This window comes from Elephas maximus, chromosome 12 (assembly GCF_024166365.1).
Source record: "Elephas maximus indicus isolate mEleMax1 chromosome 12, mEleMax1 primary haplotype, whole genome shotgun sequence".
Taxonomy (NCBI): Eukaryota; Metazoa; Chordata; class Mammalia; order Proboscidea; family Elephantidae; genus Elephas; species Elephas maximus.
In genome coordinates, this window is record NC_064830.1 from 61,193,506 (window position 1) to 61,213,542 (window position 20,037).

Here is a 20,037-nt window from a genome sequence, read left to right on the forward strand (position 1 = left end):
AAAGAGAGCAACAAAAGAAACCCACAGGCACCAGAAGAAAACAAACAATAAAAATTAGAGCTGAACTAAATGAAATAAAAAAAAAAAAAAAAAGAAAAACAATTCAAGGAATTAACAAGACCAAAAGCTGGTTTTTTGAAAAAATCAACAAAATTGATAAACCACTGACCAATCTGACAAAAGAAAAACAGGAGAGGAAGCAAATAACCCAAATAAGAAATGAGATGGGCGCTATTACAACAGACCCAACTGAAATGGATGAATTCCTAGAAACACACTACCTACCTAAACTAACACAAACAGAGGTAGAACAACTAAATAGACCCATAACAAAAGAAGAGATTGAAAAGGTAATCAAAAAACTCCCAACAAAAAAAAAAAAGCCTCAGTCAGGACAGCTTCACTGCAGAGTTCTACCAATCGTTCAGAGAAGAGTTAACACCGCTACTACTAAAGGTATTTCAGAGCATAGAAAAGGAAAGAATACTACCAAACTCATTCTCTGAAGCCCCCATATCCCTGATACCAAAACCACGTAAAGACACCACAAGAAAAGAAAATTATAGACCTATATCCCTCATGAATGTAGATGCAAAAACCCTCAAAAAAATTGTAGCCAATAGAATTCAACAACATATCAAAAAAATAATTCACCATGACCAAGTCGGATTCATACCAGGTATGCAGGGATGGTTCAACATTAAACCCCAAAAAACCAAACCCAGTGCTGTCGAGTCGATTCTGACTCATAGCAACCCTACAGAACAGAGTAGAACTGCCCCAAGGAACACCTGGCAGATTTGAACTGCCGACCCCTTGGTTAGCAGCCGTAACACTTAACCACTACGCCACCAGAGGAAAACAATTAATGTAATCCACCACATAAATAAAACAAAAGACAAGAATCACATGATTTTATCAATTGATTCATTTGTCAAAGTTCAACATTCATTCATGATAAAAACTCTCAGCAAAATAGGAATACAAGGAAAATTTCTCAGCATAATAAAGGGCATTTATACAAAGCCAACGGCCAACATCACCCTAAATGGAGACAGCCTGAAAGCATTCCCATTCAGATCGGGAACCAGACAAGGATGCCCTATATCACCACTCTTATTCAACATTTTGCTGGAAGTCCTACCTAGAAGTCCTAGCCAGAGCAATCAGGCTAGATAAAGAAATAAAGGGCATCCAGATTGGCAAGGAAGAAGTATCTCTACTATTTGCAGATGACATGATTTTATACACAGAAAACCCTAAGGAATCCTCCAAAAAACTACTGAAACTAATAGAAGAGTTCACCAGAGTATCGGGATACGAGATAAACATACAAAACTCAGTTACATTCCTCTACACCAACAAAAAGAACATCGAAGAGGAAATCACCAAATCAATGCCATTTACAGTAGCCCCCAAGAAGATAAAATACTTAGGAATAAATCTTACCAGAGATGTAAAACACTTATACAAAGAAAACTACAGTACACTTTTGCAAGAAACCAAAAGAGACATAAGTGGAAAAACACACCTTGCTCATGGATAGGAAGACTTAATGTTATAAAAATGTATGTTCTACCAAAAGTCGCCTATACATTTAAAGCAATTCTGATCCAAATCCCAACGACGTTCTTTAATGAGATGGAGAAACAAATCACCAACTTCATATGGAAGGGAATGAGGCTCCAGATAAATAAGGCCTTACTGAAAAAGAAGAACAAAGTGGGAGGCCTTACTTTACCTGATTTTAGAACCTATTTTACCCCCACAGTAGTCAAAACAGCCTGGTACTGCTACAACAACAGATACCTAGACCAATGGAACAGAATTGAGAATCCAGACATAAATCCACCCACATATGAGCAGTTGATATTTGACAAAGGCCCCAAAACAGTTAAATGCAGAAAAGACAGCCTTTTTAACAAATGGTGCTGGCATAACTGGATATCCATCTGCAAAAAAATGAAACAAGACCCATACCTCACTCCATGCACAAAAACTAACTCAAAATGGATCAAAGACCTAAATATAAAATCTAAAACGATAAAGATCATGGAAGAAAAAATAGGGACGACATTAGGAGCCCTAATACATGGCATAAACAGTATATAAAACATTATAAGGAATGTAGAAGAAAAACTGATAACTGGGAGCTCCTAAAAATCAAACACCTATGCTCATCCCAATATTTCACCAAAAGAGTAAAAAGACTACCTACAGACTGAGAAAAAGTTTTTAGCTATGACATTTCTGATCAGCACCTGATCTCTAAAATCTACATGATACTGCAAAAACTCAACTGCAAAAAGACAAATAACCCAATTAAAAAATGGGCAAAAGATACGAATACACACTTCACTAAAGAAGACATCCAGGTAGCTAACAGATATATGAGGAAATGTTCGTGATTATTAGCCATTAGAGAAATGCAGATCAAAACTACAATGAGATTTCATCTCATTCCAACAAGGCTGGCATTAATCCAAAACACACAAAATAATAAACGTTGGAGAGGCTGTGGAAAGACTGGAACACTTCTACACTGCTGGTGGGAATGTCAAATGGTACAACCACTTTGGAAATTGATTTGGCGCTTCCATAAGAAGCTAGAAATACAGGTACCATACAATCCAGCAATCCCACTCCTTGGAATATATCCTAGAGAAATAAGAGCCTTCACAGGAACAGATATATGCACACCCATGTTTATTGCAGCACTGTTTACATTAGCAAAAAGATGAACGCAACCAAGGTGCCCATCAATGGATAAATAAATTATGGTATATTCACACAATGGAATACTACCCATCGATAAAGAACAGTGAGGAATCTGAAACATTTCATAACGTAGAGAAACCTGGAAGGCATTATGCTGAGTGAAATTAGTCAGTTGCAAAAGGACAAATATTGTATAAGACCACTATTATAAGAACTTGAGAGATAGTTTAAACTGAGAAGAAAACATTCTTTTGTGGTTACGAGAGGGGGAAGGGAGGGAGGGTAGGAGGGGGCATTCACTAATTAGTCGATAAGAACTACTTTTGGTGAAGGGAAAGATATTGCACAATTCAGGGGAGGTCAGCACAATTGGATTAAACCAAAAGCAGTTTCCTGAAGAAACTGAATGCTTCAAAGGCCAGCGTAGCAGGGGCATGGGTCTGAGGACCATGATTTCAGGGGACATCTAAGTCAATTGGCATAATAAAATCTATTAACAAAACATTCTGCATCCCACTTTGAAGAGTGCGGTCTGAGGTCTTAAACGCTAGCAAGCAGGCATCTAAGAAGCCTCAACCCACCTGGATCAAAGGAGAATGAAGAACACCAAGGGCACAAGGTGATTACAAGCCCAAGAGACAGAAAGGGCTACATGAACCAGGGACTACATCATCCTGAGACCAGAAGAACTAGATGGTGCCCGGCTACAACCGATCACTGCCCTGACAGGGAACACAACAGAGAGCCCCTAAGGGAGCAGTGGGATGCAGATCCCAAATTCTCATAAGACCAGACTTAATGGTCTGAGTGAGACTAGAGGGACCCCGGTGGTCATGGCCCCCAGACCTTCTGTTCGCCCAGGACAGGAACCATTCCCGAAGCCAAGTCTTCAGACATGGATTGGAGCAGAGAATGGGTTGGAGAGGGATACCGGTGAGGAGTGAGCTTCTTGGATCTGGTGGACACTTGAGACTATGTTGGCATCTCCTGCCTGGAGGGGAGATGAGAGGGTGGAGGGGGTTAGAAGCTGGCGAAATGGACACGAAAAGAGAGAGTGGAGAGAGAGAGCAGGCTGTCTTATTAGGGGGAGAGTAAATTGGGAGTGTGTAGCAAGGTGTATGGAAACCCTGGTGGTGTAGTGGTTAAGTGCTATGGCTGTTAACCAAAGGGTCAGGAGTTCAAATCTGCCAGGCACTCCTTGGAAACTCTATGGAGCAGGTCTACTCTGTCCTGTAGGGTCGCTATGAGTCAGAATCAACTCAGCGGCACTAGGTTTGGTTTTTTTGGTTTAGCAAGGTGTATATGGGTTTTTGTGTGAGAGACTGATTTGATTTGTAAACTTTCACTTAAAGCACAATAAAAATTATTAAAAAAAAGAGGATTATGGTGCAATTGTAACACCACCTGGTGTGTGGCCTCCACCACCTTTTATCTCACAAGAGATGAGAGGGAAGCAAGCAGAGAGTTGGGGACCTCATACCACCAAGAAAGCAGCACCAGGAGCAGAGCACCATCGTTTGGACACAGGGTCCCTGTGCCTGAGAAGCTCCTCGACCAGGGGAAGATAGAAGACAAGGACCTTCCTCCAGAGCCGACAGAGAGAGAAAGCCTTCCCCTGGAGCTAACACCCTGAATCTGGACTTGTAACCTACTAGACTGTGAGAAAATCAATTCTCTTCGTTAAAGCCATCCACCTGTGGTATTTCTGTTACGGCAGCACTAGATGACTAAGACACTACTAGAGCCAGAATAGACACCAGTACTCCATTTAATCACAAATTTTATATCATAGGTGCCTAATATTGACAGATCAGTGCAACAGAATACACATTTCAGAAATAGATTCTTGAACTTAATATGAGAAAGGAATATTAAAAGCCAATAAAGAACCAATTATCCTAACAAAGCTCTTGAAAAAATTAGCTACTTTCAAATGTCACTCACCTGACCCCTTATACTAAAATGGGAAAAACAGCCATAAAAATATCCTTTTGGTTATACCATTAGCAAAAATTAATACCATGAGAATATTCAATGCCAGGATTGATGCATTGGGAGAACTTTCAAACTCCTGGTGGAAATGTGAAAACAATTTAAAAATTTTTATCAAAAATTAAAAAAAAAAACTTCATTCTCTCTAGGCTAGTACTTTAACTTCTAATAACTCATTTTAAGGTAATAGTTTGAAATTTTCTGAAAAAGGTGCTCGTATTATTTACACTGAAAAAAAAAGGAAACAAACACTTGTTCAGTGGAATGGTTCATTCAACTGATACGGCAGAGCCCTTGGTGGGTGGAGTATTACAAAGACATTAAATTTGAGGTCTGTGAAGAGATTTTAATGATATGGAGAAATCCTGAGAAAGAGTGAAGCATAATGGTTAAAAGCTTGAGTTTTGCAGTTAAATAACTCAAACAAAACCAAACCCATTGCTGTTAAGTCATTTCCAACTCATAATGGCCCTACAGGGCAGAGCAGAACTGCCCCATAGGGTTTCCAAGGAGCAGCTGGTGGATTCAAACTGCTGACCTTTTGATTGGCAGCCAAACTCTTGACCACTATGCCACCAGGGCTCCTTGGAGTTAAATAGAATTATTTAAATCTTCTTTCTGCTATTTACAGCTGTGTGACCTTGATCAAGTTGCTTAACCTTTCTAAACCTGTTATCTATTTAAAAGAAGGAAAAGAAAAAAAAGGAGGGGGTGATTATTATGAAAAATAAATTTTAAATCCATCCACATATGAACACCTGATATTTGAAAAAGGCCCAGTGTCAGTTAATTGGGGAAAAGATAGTCTTTTTAACAAATGGTGCTGGCATAACTGGATATCCATTTGCAAAAAAATGAAACATGACCCATACCTCACACCATGCACAAAAACTAACTCCAAGTGGATCAAAGACCTAAACATAAAGACTAAAACAATAAAAATCATGGAAGAAAAAATAGGGACAACGTTAGGAGCCCTAATACAAGGCATAAACAGAATAGAAAACATTGCTAAAAATGACGAAGAGAAACCAGATAACTGGAAGCTCCTAAAAATCAAACACCTATGCTCATCTAAAGACTTCACCAAAAGAGTAAAAAGACCACCTACAGATTGGGAAAAAAATTTCAGCTATGACATCTCTGACCAGCGCCTGATGTCTAAAATCTATATGATTCTGTTAAAACTGAACCACAAAAAGACAGACAACCCAATCAAAAAGTGGGCAAAGGATATGAACACACACTTCACTAAAGAAGATATTCAGGCAGCTAACAGATACATAAGAAAATGCTCTCGATCATTAGCCATTAGAGAAATGAAAATTAAAACTAGGATGAGATTCCATCTCACTCCAACAAGGCTGGCATTAATCCAAAAAACACAAAATAAGAAATGTTGGAGAGGCTGCGGAGAGACTGGAACTCTTACACACTGCTGGTGGGAATGTAAAATGGTACAACCACTTTGGAAATCTATCTGGCGTTTTCTTAAAAAGTTAGAAGTAGAACTACCATACAACCCAGAAGTCCCACTCCTCGGAATATACCCTAGAGAAATAAGAGCCTTTACACGAACAGATATATGCACACCCATGTTTATTGCAGCACTGTTTACAAAAGCAAAAAGCTGGAAGCAACCAAGCTGTCCATCAACGGGTGAATAGTTAAATAAATTATGGTATATTCACACAATGGAATACTACACATCGATAAAGAACAGTGAGGAATCTGTGAAACATTTCATAACATGGAGGAACCTGGAAGGCATTATGCTGAGTAAAATTAGTCAGATGCAAAAGGACAAATACTGTATAAGACCACTATTATAACATCTTGAGAAATAGTATAAACTGAGAAGAACACATTCTTTTGTGGTTACAAGCGGGGGGAGGAAGGGAGGGTGGGAGAGGGTTATTTACTGATTAGTTAGTAGGTAAGAACTACTTCAGGTGAAGGGAAGGACAATTCTCAATATAGGGAAGGTCAGCTCAACTGGACTGGCCCAAAAGCAAAGAAGTTTCCAGGATAAACTGAATGCTTCGAAGGTCAGCGGAGCAAGGGTGGGGGTTTGGGGACTTCTAAGTCAATTGGCAAAATAAATTCTATTATGAAAGCATTCTGCATCCCACTTTGAAGTGTGGCGTCTCGGGTCTTGAATGCTAACAAGCGGCCATCTAAGATGCATCAGTTGGTCTCAACCCACCTGGATCAAAGGAGAATGAAGAACACCAAGGTCACACAATAACTATGAGCCCGAGACAGAAAGGGCCACATGAACTAGAGACTTACATCATCCTGAGACCAGAAGAAGCAGATGGTGCCCGGCCACAACCAGTGACTGCCCTGACAGGGAGCACAACAGAGAACCCCTGAGGGAGCAGGAGAACAGTGGGATGCAGACCCCAAATTCTCATAAAAAGACCAGACTTAATGGTCTGACTGAGACTAGAAGAATCCCGGCAGTCATGGTCCCTAAACCTTCTCTTGGCCCTGCACAGGAACCATTCCCGAAGACAACTCATCAGACATGGAAGGGACTGGACAATGGGTTGGAGAGAGATGCTGATGAAGAGCGAGCTACTTGTATCAGGTGGACACTTGAGACTGTGTTGGAATCTCCTGTCTGGAGGGGAGATGGGAGGGTAGAGAGGGTTAGAAACTGGCAAAACGGTCACGAAAGGAGAGACTGGAAGGAGGGAGAGTAAATGCGAGTATGTAATAAGCTTGTATGTGACAGACTGACTTGATTTGTAAACTTTAAGTTATAGCACAATAAAAATTATTTTAAAAAAATCACACCTTGATTCATTGGCTGAATTGAGGTTGAAGTGTTGTTATTGGGAAAGAACATACATTTTATTCGCCTATCCTCACTGGTTAGTGCTTCTGCAGAAAGGTGAGCTGGGGAATTATCCAGAAGTAACAATGAACTGACTTCTTCATGAAACCTCAGGATGTTAAGTTGAAAACTCCTGACCTCTGGAACAAAGTTTTGAAAGAACCATTCTGAAAACAATTCTCTGGTGAACCAAACATCTTTACTAGGTTTATATATCATAGGTAATGCACTTTTCCACTTTTGGGCAGCTTTGATTTTCCAATTACGACTGACTTTAACTTATGAGTTCCATCTGTATTTGCACTCAAAAAGGCAGACCACTGTTCTTTATTTTCTTCCCTGGCATGCAGATATCTTTTCTGCTTGCCTGAGTGTCTTCTGGCATTGATTTCCAAAAGAGGTCAGTCTCATCCCCACTGTATAGCTGAGCTAGACGCAATTGGAAAGTTTTTGTTGAAATGGCTCAACGCTTTTTGAAGCTGAACTTAAGACTTCTTCTCCATATACTTTTTGGTTCCCAATTGCATGCCTATTTCGAAACCTAAAAAGCCAACCAGTGCTGGCTTTGAAGTCCGTTCGTACAAAACACTGTGTGAATCTTTCAGCAGCTGCCTGAAGCTCCACGCCTCTAATGGGAACACCAGCTGAACGTTTCTGTTGGTACCACATGTAGACTGCACTGTCCACATCGCCATATTTGGCTCCCGTTTCTTTTTTCTCTTCTCAGCCCCTACTAATGGCATATCCTACTTAAGTACAAAGTCCAAAATCAATTTCTTATTCTATTTAATGTCATACAATGTTGATTTACTGATTGCAAATTCATCCATTACACTTTTAAGAGATCTTCTGGCTTCAATCCTACTCAGAACTTTCATTTTCTCTTCCAAATTTAGTGTTGTATATTTCCCTCTCTTATTCATACTGAATTTGATTCAGATAACCAACAAAAGAAAAGAAAAAAGCCCTACTGAACTGAAAAAAAAATTTTTTTTTTTTTTTGTAAACTAGCCCAAAGCCCCAGAAGGTACAGGCATTTGTACTGGAAAGTAATTAAAAGAGATGAAGGCTCATGATTGAAGTGCTAATCTAGAGGTAAGTCTTATAAACTCAGAAAGATGCCATTGCCAAAGGTTCTGTATGGCTGTTGCTCCTATAAGACATGGATGGTCACTGGAAATCCCCCTGCTCCTTTTCTCCTTTGACAGATACAGCAGCATCAATCAAGAACAGAAGTACATGCATACTTTTCCTAACTCAACAAAGGAAAAGGGATAAAAGGAAGACAAGAAGGCATTGAGGGAGGTGTACCCCCAAGAACAGACCCAGGTGGTAAAGTCTCAATAAAAAGTAGTGCTTGAGAAGAAGGGATTATGAAAGACTTAAAGTCAAAAATGATCTTGTATAGCAGAGATGGAGTGTGGCTTTTCCCCTTCCAAAATGACTTGATTTTACCTCACTGCCAAAAAAGAAAATGGTGCTCATATTTCTCTGTAAGTAGTGTTCACTGGGCAGCAATCCATCTATCTAAAGACTCCAAGCTATAAGAACCCTGACATTTGGATGTCTGGAGAGCTGGAATTTAAGAATACTTGTGTAGAGTCTTGAGGTGAAGAAGAAAATTAGTAAGTTCTGTTGAACAACTTTTATTGGATTCAATCCACCATTCTCAGTATCTGAGCTTTAACTTGAATATCTCTTATGCTTACCGAGGTAATCTCAAAGTATGTAAATAATTTGTTAGTGGCACTTTTCTCCTCTCAAATCTTCCTTGTAGACATCTGGTGTATTCTCAAGTGTTATTCTTCACTGAAACTGTTCTTATTTGGGATATTACCAAGTTTCAGAATCATGGGAGTTCTTAGCAAGGAGTCTAAAAGTGTTAAAAATATTTTTCCATAGTTTCTTGCTTTTCACTTGTTTTCCTAAATTTACTTAGCATTTTAAGTAATGTATTTTTCATATTTGAGACTTTACTTGATTTATCTTTAATGTAGGTTTTGCTTAATTTGAAATAAGACTTAACTTTCACACTGCCTAAAGAAATTTAAAAGGTTTCTCCTCTGGTGTTTCTGATCAGTTGTTTCCCATAAATCATTTCCATAGCTCTGTGTCCTCAAATATTCCTTTCAGGTCCTGGTGCTGTCCAATGCCATTCCAGGTCCTTAGAAATCTCCTATTCTAGGTTAGTTTCATGGTTCTCATTCCAGATACCCAACTTCATGGGCAGAAATAAAAACTGCCACTTTTTTCCATTCCAGGTGCTATGAAGAAAGAAAAGTATGTCAGATAAATGAGGAAAATAATTCGTATCTCAGTTATCTTTCTTTTCCTTTAAAGGCAGAGCCTAACTGGCTTTCATTCATTCCCCAGCTACATAGAGCTTTCTCGTCTTTTGTCTAAGACCCCAAACGAGTCCAAACCTTTGTTTTTTCTCTAACATTTGTTGCAAGAAATGCCAACTTTGTATTATGGAGCACTAAAGGATAGTAAAAGAATATGATAGTAACTAGAGTGTGGAGGGAGTGACAGCCTAGGATCAAGTAACTTTCTAAAAGAAGCAGTTATAACTAAGGCAGTTACTAAGTGATAACTATTGTAAATTCGGGGGTATTTTTAGCCACTAGCAACACCACTAACTCCAGCTAGTCATCCACCAAAAATATTCAGTCCACCATGGCAGTTGGGTTGTCTCAGAATAAACTCAATGCACTTGACTTCACTGCTTCCCAGCTGCACATTCATCATTTCCACAACACTGCCCAGGCAGTGGAAGATCAAGTCAAAAAGAAGGACTCGGGACTTGTGTGGGCTCTACAGGAAGAGTAGCCAACTATGGCACCAAACCTCAAACAATGAAAATCATCAGTGGTCCTCATTCACTATTCACCATTTGTGTGTTGCTTCCACAGGGTCTCCCATACTCCCTCAGTCATCTCCCTATCTATGAATCTGGCCTGTCAATGACATCCAAAGGCACTACTTGGCACTGCTGGCAGCACTTCATTTATTCACTTTGATAAATTCTATGCTCATTGTTGGGCCAGGTGATGAGGATCTCAATGCTAAGTAAGGGCATTACTGTCCACTGGTTCTGAGATACTGGGAATAATAATTATTTTTTGAAGAAATTAAGTTCCAATCTGACTGAGAGCCTAAGGAAGTGAACCTACTCTGTCACATATTTAAGTGACTTTGGCAGATGCTCATTATTATTGCCTCGCTTTAATTCCCTTTCCCTTATTCAAAAAGAATCAAAATCTATGCCTCAGAGGAGTATAACACCTTATTATCCAAAAACAAAAACAGCATAATGGACTTGAATGGTCTTGTAATGACCTCCCACCTTCTTTCTTGCTTTAAACTTACGTCCAGATAAACTGCGCTATTTAAGAAACCTCCCTCAAAAACCCTCAAGTGGCGCTCCATGGTCTATTTTATTAAATATAATCGTTTCATTCCCATTCAAAGCACTCCACAATATGGTCCATGCAAACTTATTTTCTAACTTTGTTTTTTACTCTTGCCCTACGTGGAGCCCAATGGCATCCGTAAAATGGACTACAGATCTTCCCACAATCAAGCCTTTGCCCTTATCAATCCCTCAGCCTGGAATGTGTCCCCACTCCCTGTTGTGGGCAAAATCCCTCAAGGTCATTTATAAATATCCCCAACCACAAATCAACTTTTATGTCCTTGGAATTCTCATACCGTTCAGCTCATGTCTTACCTTTTACTACCTTGTTGCTGACAGTCATGAAAATGTCTTAGTCCTTTTACTGTATTACTTGAGGACAGATTTTTTTTCCTATCCAGCTCTTAACACTGGCTACACATAGTACACTTAATAATCCCTTGACTGGTATAGGCTGACACTGCAAACACTGATAATTAGTAAATACTCACTACCTCATACACTCAGATTCTTATAAATATGATTCAGTAAATATTTATGGGATGCCTACCCTACCCAGAAGGCACCCAGGTGGTGCAATGGTCAAGCACTAGGCTGCTAACCAAAAGGTTGGCGGTTGGAACTCACCAACCCCTCCTGGAGGAAAATGCGGCAGTCTGCTTCTGAAATGATTCACCACCTTGTAAACCCTATGGGACAGTTCTGTGCTGTCCTATAGGGTCCTATAAGGTCGCCATAACTCAGCCGCATTGGGTTTGCTTTTTTTGGTTTGTTTTTCGTTTTAACCTTACTCAGAGCACTATACTAGACACAGTGGGAGATAAAAACAAGGTCCCTGTCCTCGTGTGAAGCATACTGTGGTGGAAAAAGTGCAAGATATGACAACAGGAAACCTAATTTCCAGTCTAGGATCTGCCACTGGTAACCGATGTGACGGTGAGCAAGTCACTTCCTAAGGTCTCAACTTTTCTATTTGTCAAGGAGAAATATAAATGCAGCCTATTTCACAAGCTAAAACTTACTCACAAGAAAGTAACAATCGTTTTGATGGGCGCCACGCGAATCAGAAAACGGTACAAAGCGTAAGGGGCCGTTGCTGCTGATCTAGCGAGGGGCCTGAGCAAGACAAAACTGCCTCTTCTCGGGTCCCCGCTGGCTGGGCAGCAGGAGGCCGCGAGCTCAGGCGCGCAGTAGAGCGACGACCCTTACCGGGCAAGGCCCCCGGTACCAAATGCCTCAGGCCACCCGAAAGCGACGCAGGAACGTTCTGTCCTCGCAAAGCGAGGACACGAGACGGGGCATCAACGCGACAAGGCGCTTTCAAGGCTCCTCTTGGCTTTGGCAGGCCCAGAGACGCGGTGACGCGAACTCTTTCTTGCAAAGATGTTTCTCCAGGGAGGAAAAGAGCAGCTGCGAACGCTGACCGAGCGGAGCTGGGACTCCTCAGCGACAGGACTGGAAGGCAACGGGCGGGACTGCTTGGAGCCTCCGGGGACGCGTCACTTCCGTTTCCGGCTGTGCACGCGGGCGCTAGACCGCAACCCGGGAACGGCGGGTTGGCCCTCAGCCCAGAGGGGAGCGAACCTGGCTGCGCACCTGGTCGTGCAGGGCCATTTTCCCGAACCCTGGGACTTCTCTCGCTGGGGGCAGCGCGCCTCGCTGACCCCGCCTCGGAGTGGCTCAGGGCGGAGAGTTTCGTTCCCCAGAACCGCGCGGGCAGGCGGGCGACGACTTTGCAGTTGAGCCCGGGAAAGAGGGAAGTGTCCGCCACGGAAGCCGAGCTATTCGGAGGTAACCAGGAACCCACTTTCATCTTGACTTCGGCTCAGGCGCCCCCTGAAAGACGCCGCAGCGCTTCGGGGCCGCTACCTGGCGGGCGGGGGAGGAGGCAGCCATTTTCTGTAGGCGCAGCGACGTTTCCAGGCGGCAGCAGGCAGGACTGTCAGGAGCGAGGCCAGCGGTCAGGCTCCGAAAGCCGCTCTTTCTACTCTTGGCGCAGATGTAAGCCTGGGCTCCGGGGGAAGCTACCTCGGAGACTGCTCGCGTGCACAGTGTCCCCACGCTACTGTCGTCAGTTGAGAGGATGTAGCTAATCCTAGGTGGGGCGGGCAGTGAGGTCCAACACTGCACCAGAGAAACTTGCCTGGTTCCTCTGGCTGATGCTACCACGGGATGAACGAGTTAGTGCAGCTTCAGGTACCAGCTTCAGCTGATGCCAAAACGAGCCCCGTGGCTCCTGAGCCAGGGTGAGCAGCAAGGAACCGGCCACTTTGAATACCTGTGGCGTCCTGGACAGAATTCTGGTGTCGTTTCTACTAGGTCACCTCAGAGAAAATGGTCCCACGAGGCACTCCTTAGCCTGGCCTAGAGGTCTAAATGACTCTGAGGAAATGTAAAAGCAGCAAAAATTCACCTTATCTGAAGTCACCACTACCTCAAACCATCCCCCACCCCGTTTTTTTGTTTGTTTTGGCTTGGGTTTTTTGCCACATCTTTCTCGTGGGGAGCAGCTGGTGGGTTGGAACTGCTGACTTTTCGGTTAGCAGCCCAGGGCTTTACTGCTTCACCAGGTTACTGGACATACGAGTATCTTGTAAGCAAAGGCCAACTAATTTACTCCTAGTCAAATAAAAAAATTTAAATAGGTATAAGTCATCTGCACAATACTCATTTTTTGTCTTGCAAAGAACAGTGATGAGCATCTGGTTGCTTAGTTGGGGGACACTTTCTGGGAAGAATAAGGTTACTTTTTCCTTAATTACTTTCCTTCTACTGTATTTTCACTGTCTCACCTCTTCTGGCAGTGGAAAAGTACCACAAAGTGAAGATGTCCATGTTCACAGGGGAATGAAGGGTGGTAGAAGTTGATTCTCTTCTGACTAAAGATCAAGGCTGGAATGATCTGTTAAAATTTAGAGAAACTTAAAATTTCCTTTTAATCATATTATTTTATCCTAATTTTCCTTTGACATTGGGGAAATGAGATAGAAAGCACACAGATGAAATCTTTGGATAATCCCAGGTTCCATTCAGCCAGTGGGTGCCAGTTTTCTCACCCTCCACATTTACCTGAACGGTTTAAAAAAAAAAAAAAGCCAAGTTTCTGATTGGCATTTGCCTTCTCTGAACTGTGCTGTGGTGCAAAGTTAAATAACAAGGAAAGGGAAAGAAAGAAAGAGCCTGAAGTAATCTATCATTATGCATTACCTAATATTTAGAATATTTGGAAACCCTGGTGGCGTAGTGGTTAAGTACTACAGCTGCTAACCAAAGGGTCAGCAGTTTGAATCCTCCAGGTGCTCTTTGGAAACTGTATGGGGCAGTTCTACTCTGTCCTATAGGGTCAATTAATTTTAAAGAGAAGGCATGACAGTACCTTTCTGTTCATTTTTCTCTGATAATAAGTAGCAACTAATAAGGTTCATGGAAGGAGCCCTAGTGGTGCAGTGGTTAAACGTTTGGTTGCTAACTAAGAGGTCAGAGGTTTGAACGTACCAGCTGCTCTGCAGGAGAAAGATGTGACAGGTGCTTCCATAAAGATTACAGCCTTGGAAACACGATGGGGTAGTTCTACTCTGTCCTACAGGATGGCTGTGAGTCGGAATCTGTGGCAACGTGTTTGTTGGTTTGTTTTGAAATAAGATTCATGTGACTTTCTTACTAGCATGTGCTTTTTTTCCTGTCTTCTCTACCCTTAGGAAGAAGACACTCTTACTGATTTTGTACCACACCAGATGGGTCCTCAGTTGTCAAAGATGGTGCTAGGAGCGTAGAGGAGCAAAACTCTTCCTAGAGCAAAATGATAATGGTAGATCTGAAGGTGGCTATGCACTTGAACCCTCAGATCAGGGCTCTGCAGGAAACCAAGGGATCTGTGACAGAGAAATCCAGTCATAGTATGAAAGCTACCCCACAAATGGACAGTCTTTGTCGCGAGAGCTCTCGCCGGGATTTCCGGAACTTCTGCTACCATGAAGCGGCTGGACCCATTGAGGCTGTGAGCCAGCTTAAGGAATTATGCTATCGGTGGCTGAGGCCAGAGATCCACTCGAAAGAGCAGATCTTGGAACTGCTGGTGATAGAGCAGTTCCTGACGATTCTGCCCAGGGAGACCCAGACCCAGATGCAAAAGCATCATCCACAGAGCATAAAGGAGGCTGTGGCCCTAATAGAATATTTGCAGAGGGAACCTGAATCTGGTGAAACAAGGAATGGGGTGAGAAGAAACATTCCTGACATGAACAATGCAGTAGGATAAAGGTGGATCTATCGGGGGGAGGGAAACCCTGGTGGCTAAGTGGTTAAGAGCTATGGCTGCTGCCCTTTAGAAGGTCAGCAGTTCAGATCCATCAGGTGCTCCTTGGAAACTCCATGGGGCAGTTCAGCTCTGTCCTATAGGGTTGTTATGAGTCAGAATCAATTCAGCAGCAATGGATTATTGGGGGAAGAGGTTAATTGAGAAATGAGATCGAGCAGGTCACTTCTTCTGTTATTCCTTTAGGAAAGCTATAGCGAGACCTGAAACTGTGGGCTGCAGCAATAGTCAGTCCACAAGTTTTGAAGCTCCTGGCAGAGTTTTCCTTAGAGAAAAAGAGTTGCTTTTTGCGCTCTTTAGGACCCGAGTGAATTAAGAGTAATGAGCCTAGTTTGGATTAACCAAGGAGATAAGACTTGAGTTCTTAGAAGCAAATGGGGGGCGGGGTCGCAGATCCAAAAAAGGGAAAAAACTTAAGAGGCCAAAGGAAAACAAGGATAGCTAAGAGAAGGAAATATCAAACAGCCAGGGGAAGACTGCAAAGAAAGAAAATGTGGAAAAAAGAAAAATCCCAGAAGAGAGAAGATGGTGAGGAATAGTGTTCTCTGTACCTTAGACAAGAGCCTCCACTGCCTTCCCTTAATGGTTGGTCCTAACCCCTCTTAATGAGTGGGGACCCAGGGTAGCCCTTGGGCAGGTAGCAGCACACCTGCGGTGGCAGAGAATACAGAGCAGGGCATATGTGTGTTGTCGTCACACCAAATCATTTGGAGGTAGATTAGAACCAGGCTCTCCCATTTTTTCTTCCATTCTAATCTCCATTTCCCAACGGGAAAAATCTTACCGAAAGGAAAAATCTTTTTCTCCCATTCCTTATTTATTTATTTTTAGAGGAAAGTAAAAGAGGAAACCAGAAAGGCGAGGATCCAAATCAAAAATGGAAACCTGTCAAGGCAGCATGAGAAGAGATGGCCAGCACCCTTCTTGTGACCTGAGCTGGGCTGTGTGTGGAGGGGGTGTATTGTCAGTTGGCAGGAGTCATAGCTTTTTTTATCATGGTTTTCCCAGATTTAACATATAGTTCTTTGTGGAAAATAAGGAGCCTGTTATCTCTTTTTAAGTCTTTTCGCTAATTTATTTAGTGTCTCACACCTCCCAGGAACAGGATTCTGCTTGTTCCTCCCTCTGCCACCCTCAAACCAAAAGTAAGTTCTGTGGTAACAAGGATGGGGATTATTTCTAGGTTGTGTTCCATGAGCTGGGGAAGGAGGCAGTGATCTTGGGAGGAACAGCAGTGGGCCCAGGCTTCATGCTAAAGACAGCAGAGCCCCAATCAGTGGGCAGGTTGCAGAATGAAGAAGTTTGGAATACATACCAGGGTCTACAAGAACAGCCAAGCAAGAACACTCACAAAGAAACTAAGGCGGTATACAAAAAGGGTAAGGAGTTCCACGATAATTTCCTTTTCCTGGGAGCTGTGATAGTAACTTGTTTAGCTAGAATGCTGTGTCCAGTCCTGTGAACTTGCAAAAGCAGCCATGTTAGTGATTATGCTGTCCTCCCGGGTGGCAGTAGAATCTGCCAACTCTGGGTCAAGGTGGGGGTTAGTCTAGGTTACAGAAATGTTCAGACAACAAAACCCTGACTATCATACTGTGAACTCTGTTCCTTAGAAAAGTAGAGAGGAGGGGAGAAGACGGAGCAGGGAGGGTCAGAGCCAACTAATCCTCATAAGATATAGGAAGAATTAGGTTCAGAAATTGGTTATCAGTGGCAAAATGTGAGCAGATTTGTATATGAGGAAAAAAATTAATAAAAGACAAAAATGCTCTATCTCTGACTGTACTTGGAGTCCTTGAGTACTTCATTTTCAAACACCTTTAACTCTTGGCCAGCTCAGAGAATATTATTTCATGAGAGGAAAATAAAAATGAATTTTCTTTTATTTCTCATGAACACTTAGGAAACAGTCAACTAGGGAAGCAGTTCTGTGGGCTAGTAGATAACTGATTATTTACAGCGAGACTGTAGCTTCTGGGACTTCACACTTGAGTCAGGATTCACTATTTTAGAAATGAGCACAGGATGTTTATAAACAAAAAGAAATGTTGTGTGGTTCTTTTCCACCCACAGCTCTGCATACACCACCGACTCTAGCCCTTTCTGAGCAGACAAACACCAAAGACTGGACAGTGGCACCTAAGCTCATTTTGCCTGAGTCCCAGGTGAGCTATACTTTCCATCTCTTTAGGGCTGCCTGAGCATGACCTTGTTCATACCTTTCCCTGCTACCCATGACCCCCACTGTCTTGCAGAGGCTCAGAGGTGTGTTAGCCCTAGATGTTCTCCCCTCAACACCCTGGCTTGGCCCAGTGGGAACCGGGCACCTCCCCGGCTGTTTGCGGTCCATTGGGTCCTTCCTTTCTGCTTTCTTTAAAAAAAAAATATATATATATATATATACTGTTAATTCTTTCAGTGTCTAGCCTACTGTGCAGTTCAGAGGCCAGGTGGTAGGGCCACTTCTGTACTGCCAAGTACTGAATTGAACCCCATTCTCTTCTTTAGAGCTTGTTGACATTTGAAGAGGTGGCCATGTATTTTTCTCAGGAAGAATGGGAGTTATTGGAGCCCACTCAGAAGGTCCTCTACCACGATGTAATGCAGGAAAACTATGAGACTGTCATCTCTCTAGGTAAAGATTTTCCATTCCCTTTGTGTAAAAGTTGAGTAATCTATCATGTCCTTAGGTTACTGAGATTGCACCCCTGTGAGAGGGTCTCCCTGGTCCAATTGCTGGTTGATTCTCAACTAGATGGTGTAGAGGAGAAGAAAGGTGTATCCACATCACCTGGAGAGCTTTTTCCAAAAGTGTTCATTCCTTATCCTAAAGAGAAGTGTTGATTCCCTTCCCCCTTCTCAAACCAGCTCTTCCCACATCTTTCCCATCTCAGTAAATGGAATCACCATTCACCCAATTGCTCAGCCAAAAATCTTGCGATCATCCTTTATGATTTTCCCATCATACCCCTTGAGCGATTAGCAAGTCCCCTTGGCTCTGGGTCCAACCATATCTCAACTTCCTGCACTGTTAGCATCCTGGTCTAAGCCACCATATCTAAACAAGTCTACTTTGATAGCTCTCTAAATGGTCTCCCTTCTTCCGTTTCTGCCCTTCACAGTCAGTTTTTCACATAATGGCTAAAGTGATCTTTCAGAAACTATCAGATGGTGACATTTCCTTGCTTCAAACCCCTAGAGTGACTGTTGATGACATTCAGAAGAAAATCCAAACTCCTTACTGAGGTGCCTAGGCCCCTCCATTATCTAGCCATTACTCAAATCTCTGCCCTGATCTCCTGCTACTCTTGTCCTTGCTCAGCTCTCTGTAGCCACACTGGCATTCTTGGCATTTCTTGAACTCATTGAGCTCGTTTGTACCTTCCTGTTTCCTCTACTGGCACACTTTTCCACTACATGCAGAATTCACTGCTTTCAGGTTTCCGTTCAGATATCACTCAAAGAGGCCTACAGCAACTTTATCAAGAATAACTTCATAGGAGCAGAATCCTAAAATGCTCTTTATCTGTATTAGCTTTCTCCCAAACATTGATCACTTTCTCCTGTTAGAATGTAAATTCAGTGAAAATAGAGGATTTTGCCTTACTTGCTTTTGTGTCCCCAGCCCATAGAGCAATGTTCAGAACACAACAGCCACTTGATACATATTAGTCAAATGACTTAGAGACAGAATACTCCCACCATATGGTGATCTATACTTCGAAAAAGTTTCCATTTATTTTGGTCATCTCCCCAACCTGGTTGTGAACCAGTGAGCTATAGGAGTGGCGGAAATCTCTACTAGTCATCCGGTGCCTGGTGCTTAGACACTAATTCAAAACCAAAATGAAAACCAAACCCCGTGCTGTCAAGTCTATTCCGATTCATAGCGACCCTACAGGACAGAGTAGAACTGCCCCCATAGAGTTTTCAAGGAGCGCCTGGCGGATTCGAACTGCTGACCCTTTGGTTAGCAGCCCTAGCACTTAACCACTACACCATCAGGGTTGTAACTATAATTATTACAGGAAGCACGTTGCATGTGATACCCAACCTACTGACCGTCAGATTAGCTCCAGTGGGCCTGGTCTCATCTGGAGAAATCCTCTTAAAGAGTTAATAGGACCAGCCTGTATTCCCTGTAACCTCTGGAGCTTGGGTTCCCCTTGGCGGAATACGTATTTTTTGGTGGCAGAAGAAGTGGGAATGTGCACTGGATTTCCATTCCCTGTTTCTTGTTCATCCATCTACCTTAGGTTTATTTCTTAGTCCCTGCTTTTTCTTAGTCCCTGCTTTGGATATCTGCCTACAAATGCAATATAGTATAAACCAGATAATAGGTTTGAGATTCTGTCCATTTAACTCTTTGGAGTAACAAACTGTAAAAGAGTGCTTTGCTTTGCATTATAGTCTGAAATTAGTAGAACAGTTCACTGTTAAATTGCTAGTCCATGAGCTGTTTTTCCTTCTCACAGCATTGTTTGTGCTCCCCAAACCTAAAGTGATCTCCTGTCTAGAGCAAGGGGAAGAGCCATGGATCCAAGGACCTGAGGAATTCAAGGACAGTCATGTAGAATCTCCTGCAGGTAAGTGTACACCATGGGAAGAGGGGAAATGTACCTTCATAGGAACCTTTACAGGGGTTTAGCATTTTAAGATTCTACTGTGTGTTTAAAAAAATCAGTCATCACTGAGTTGTTCTTTTTTTTATTCCTGCGATTTTCTTGCCATGGATACAGATGGCTGATTCTTAAG

At 42.4% G+C, this 20,037-nt stretch overlaps 2 protein-coding genes across 8 annotated transcripts in view; both read left to right on the plus strand.

Moving 5' to 3' along the window:
* ZNF263 (zinc finger protein 263) overlaps positions 1-8,620 on the plus strand; it is a 34,538-nt gene extending 25,918 nt beyond the window's left edge. Inside the window, exon 7 of the mRNA XM_049903505.1 lies at positions 8,564-8,620. Within this exon, the coding sequence (XP_049759462.1) occupies positions 8,564-8,605 (42 nt within the window). The 3' untranslated portion in view covers positions 8,606-8,620. The remainder of the gene's footprint in view (positions 1-8,563) is intronic.
* Positions 8,621-12,493: 3,873 nt separating this feature from the next.
* ZNF75A (zinc finger protein 75a) overlaps positions 12,494-20,037 on the plus strand; it is a 57,045-nt gene continuing 49,501 nt past the window's right edge. For 5 of the 7 annotated variants that reach the window (XM_049903517.1, XM_049903516.1, XM_049903510.1 and 2 more), the window contains exons 1-6: positions 12,494-12,758; positions 14,666-15,183; positions 16,466-16,661; positions 17,356-17,447; positions 17,791-17,917; positions 19,758-19,868. In XM_049903517.1, coding sequence (XP_049759474.1) covers positions 14,767-15,183; positions 16,466-16,661; positions 17,356-17,447; positions 17,791-17,917; positions 19,758-19,868 — 943 coding nt within the window. In that variant the 5' untranslated portion in view covers positions 12,494-12,758; positions 14,666-14,766. Of the gene's footprint in view, positions 12,759-14,665; positions 15,184-16,465; positions 16,662-17,355; positions 17,448-17,790; positions 17,918-19,757; positions 20,022-20,037 lie in introns of those variants that run through there. The other 2 variants (XM_049903512.1, XM_049903515.1) reach the window with 2 other exon arrangements.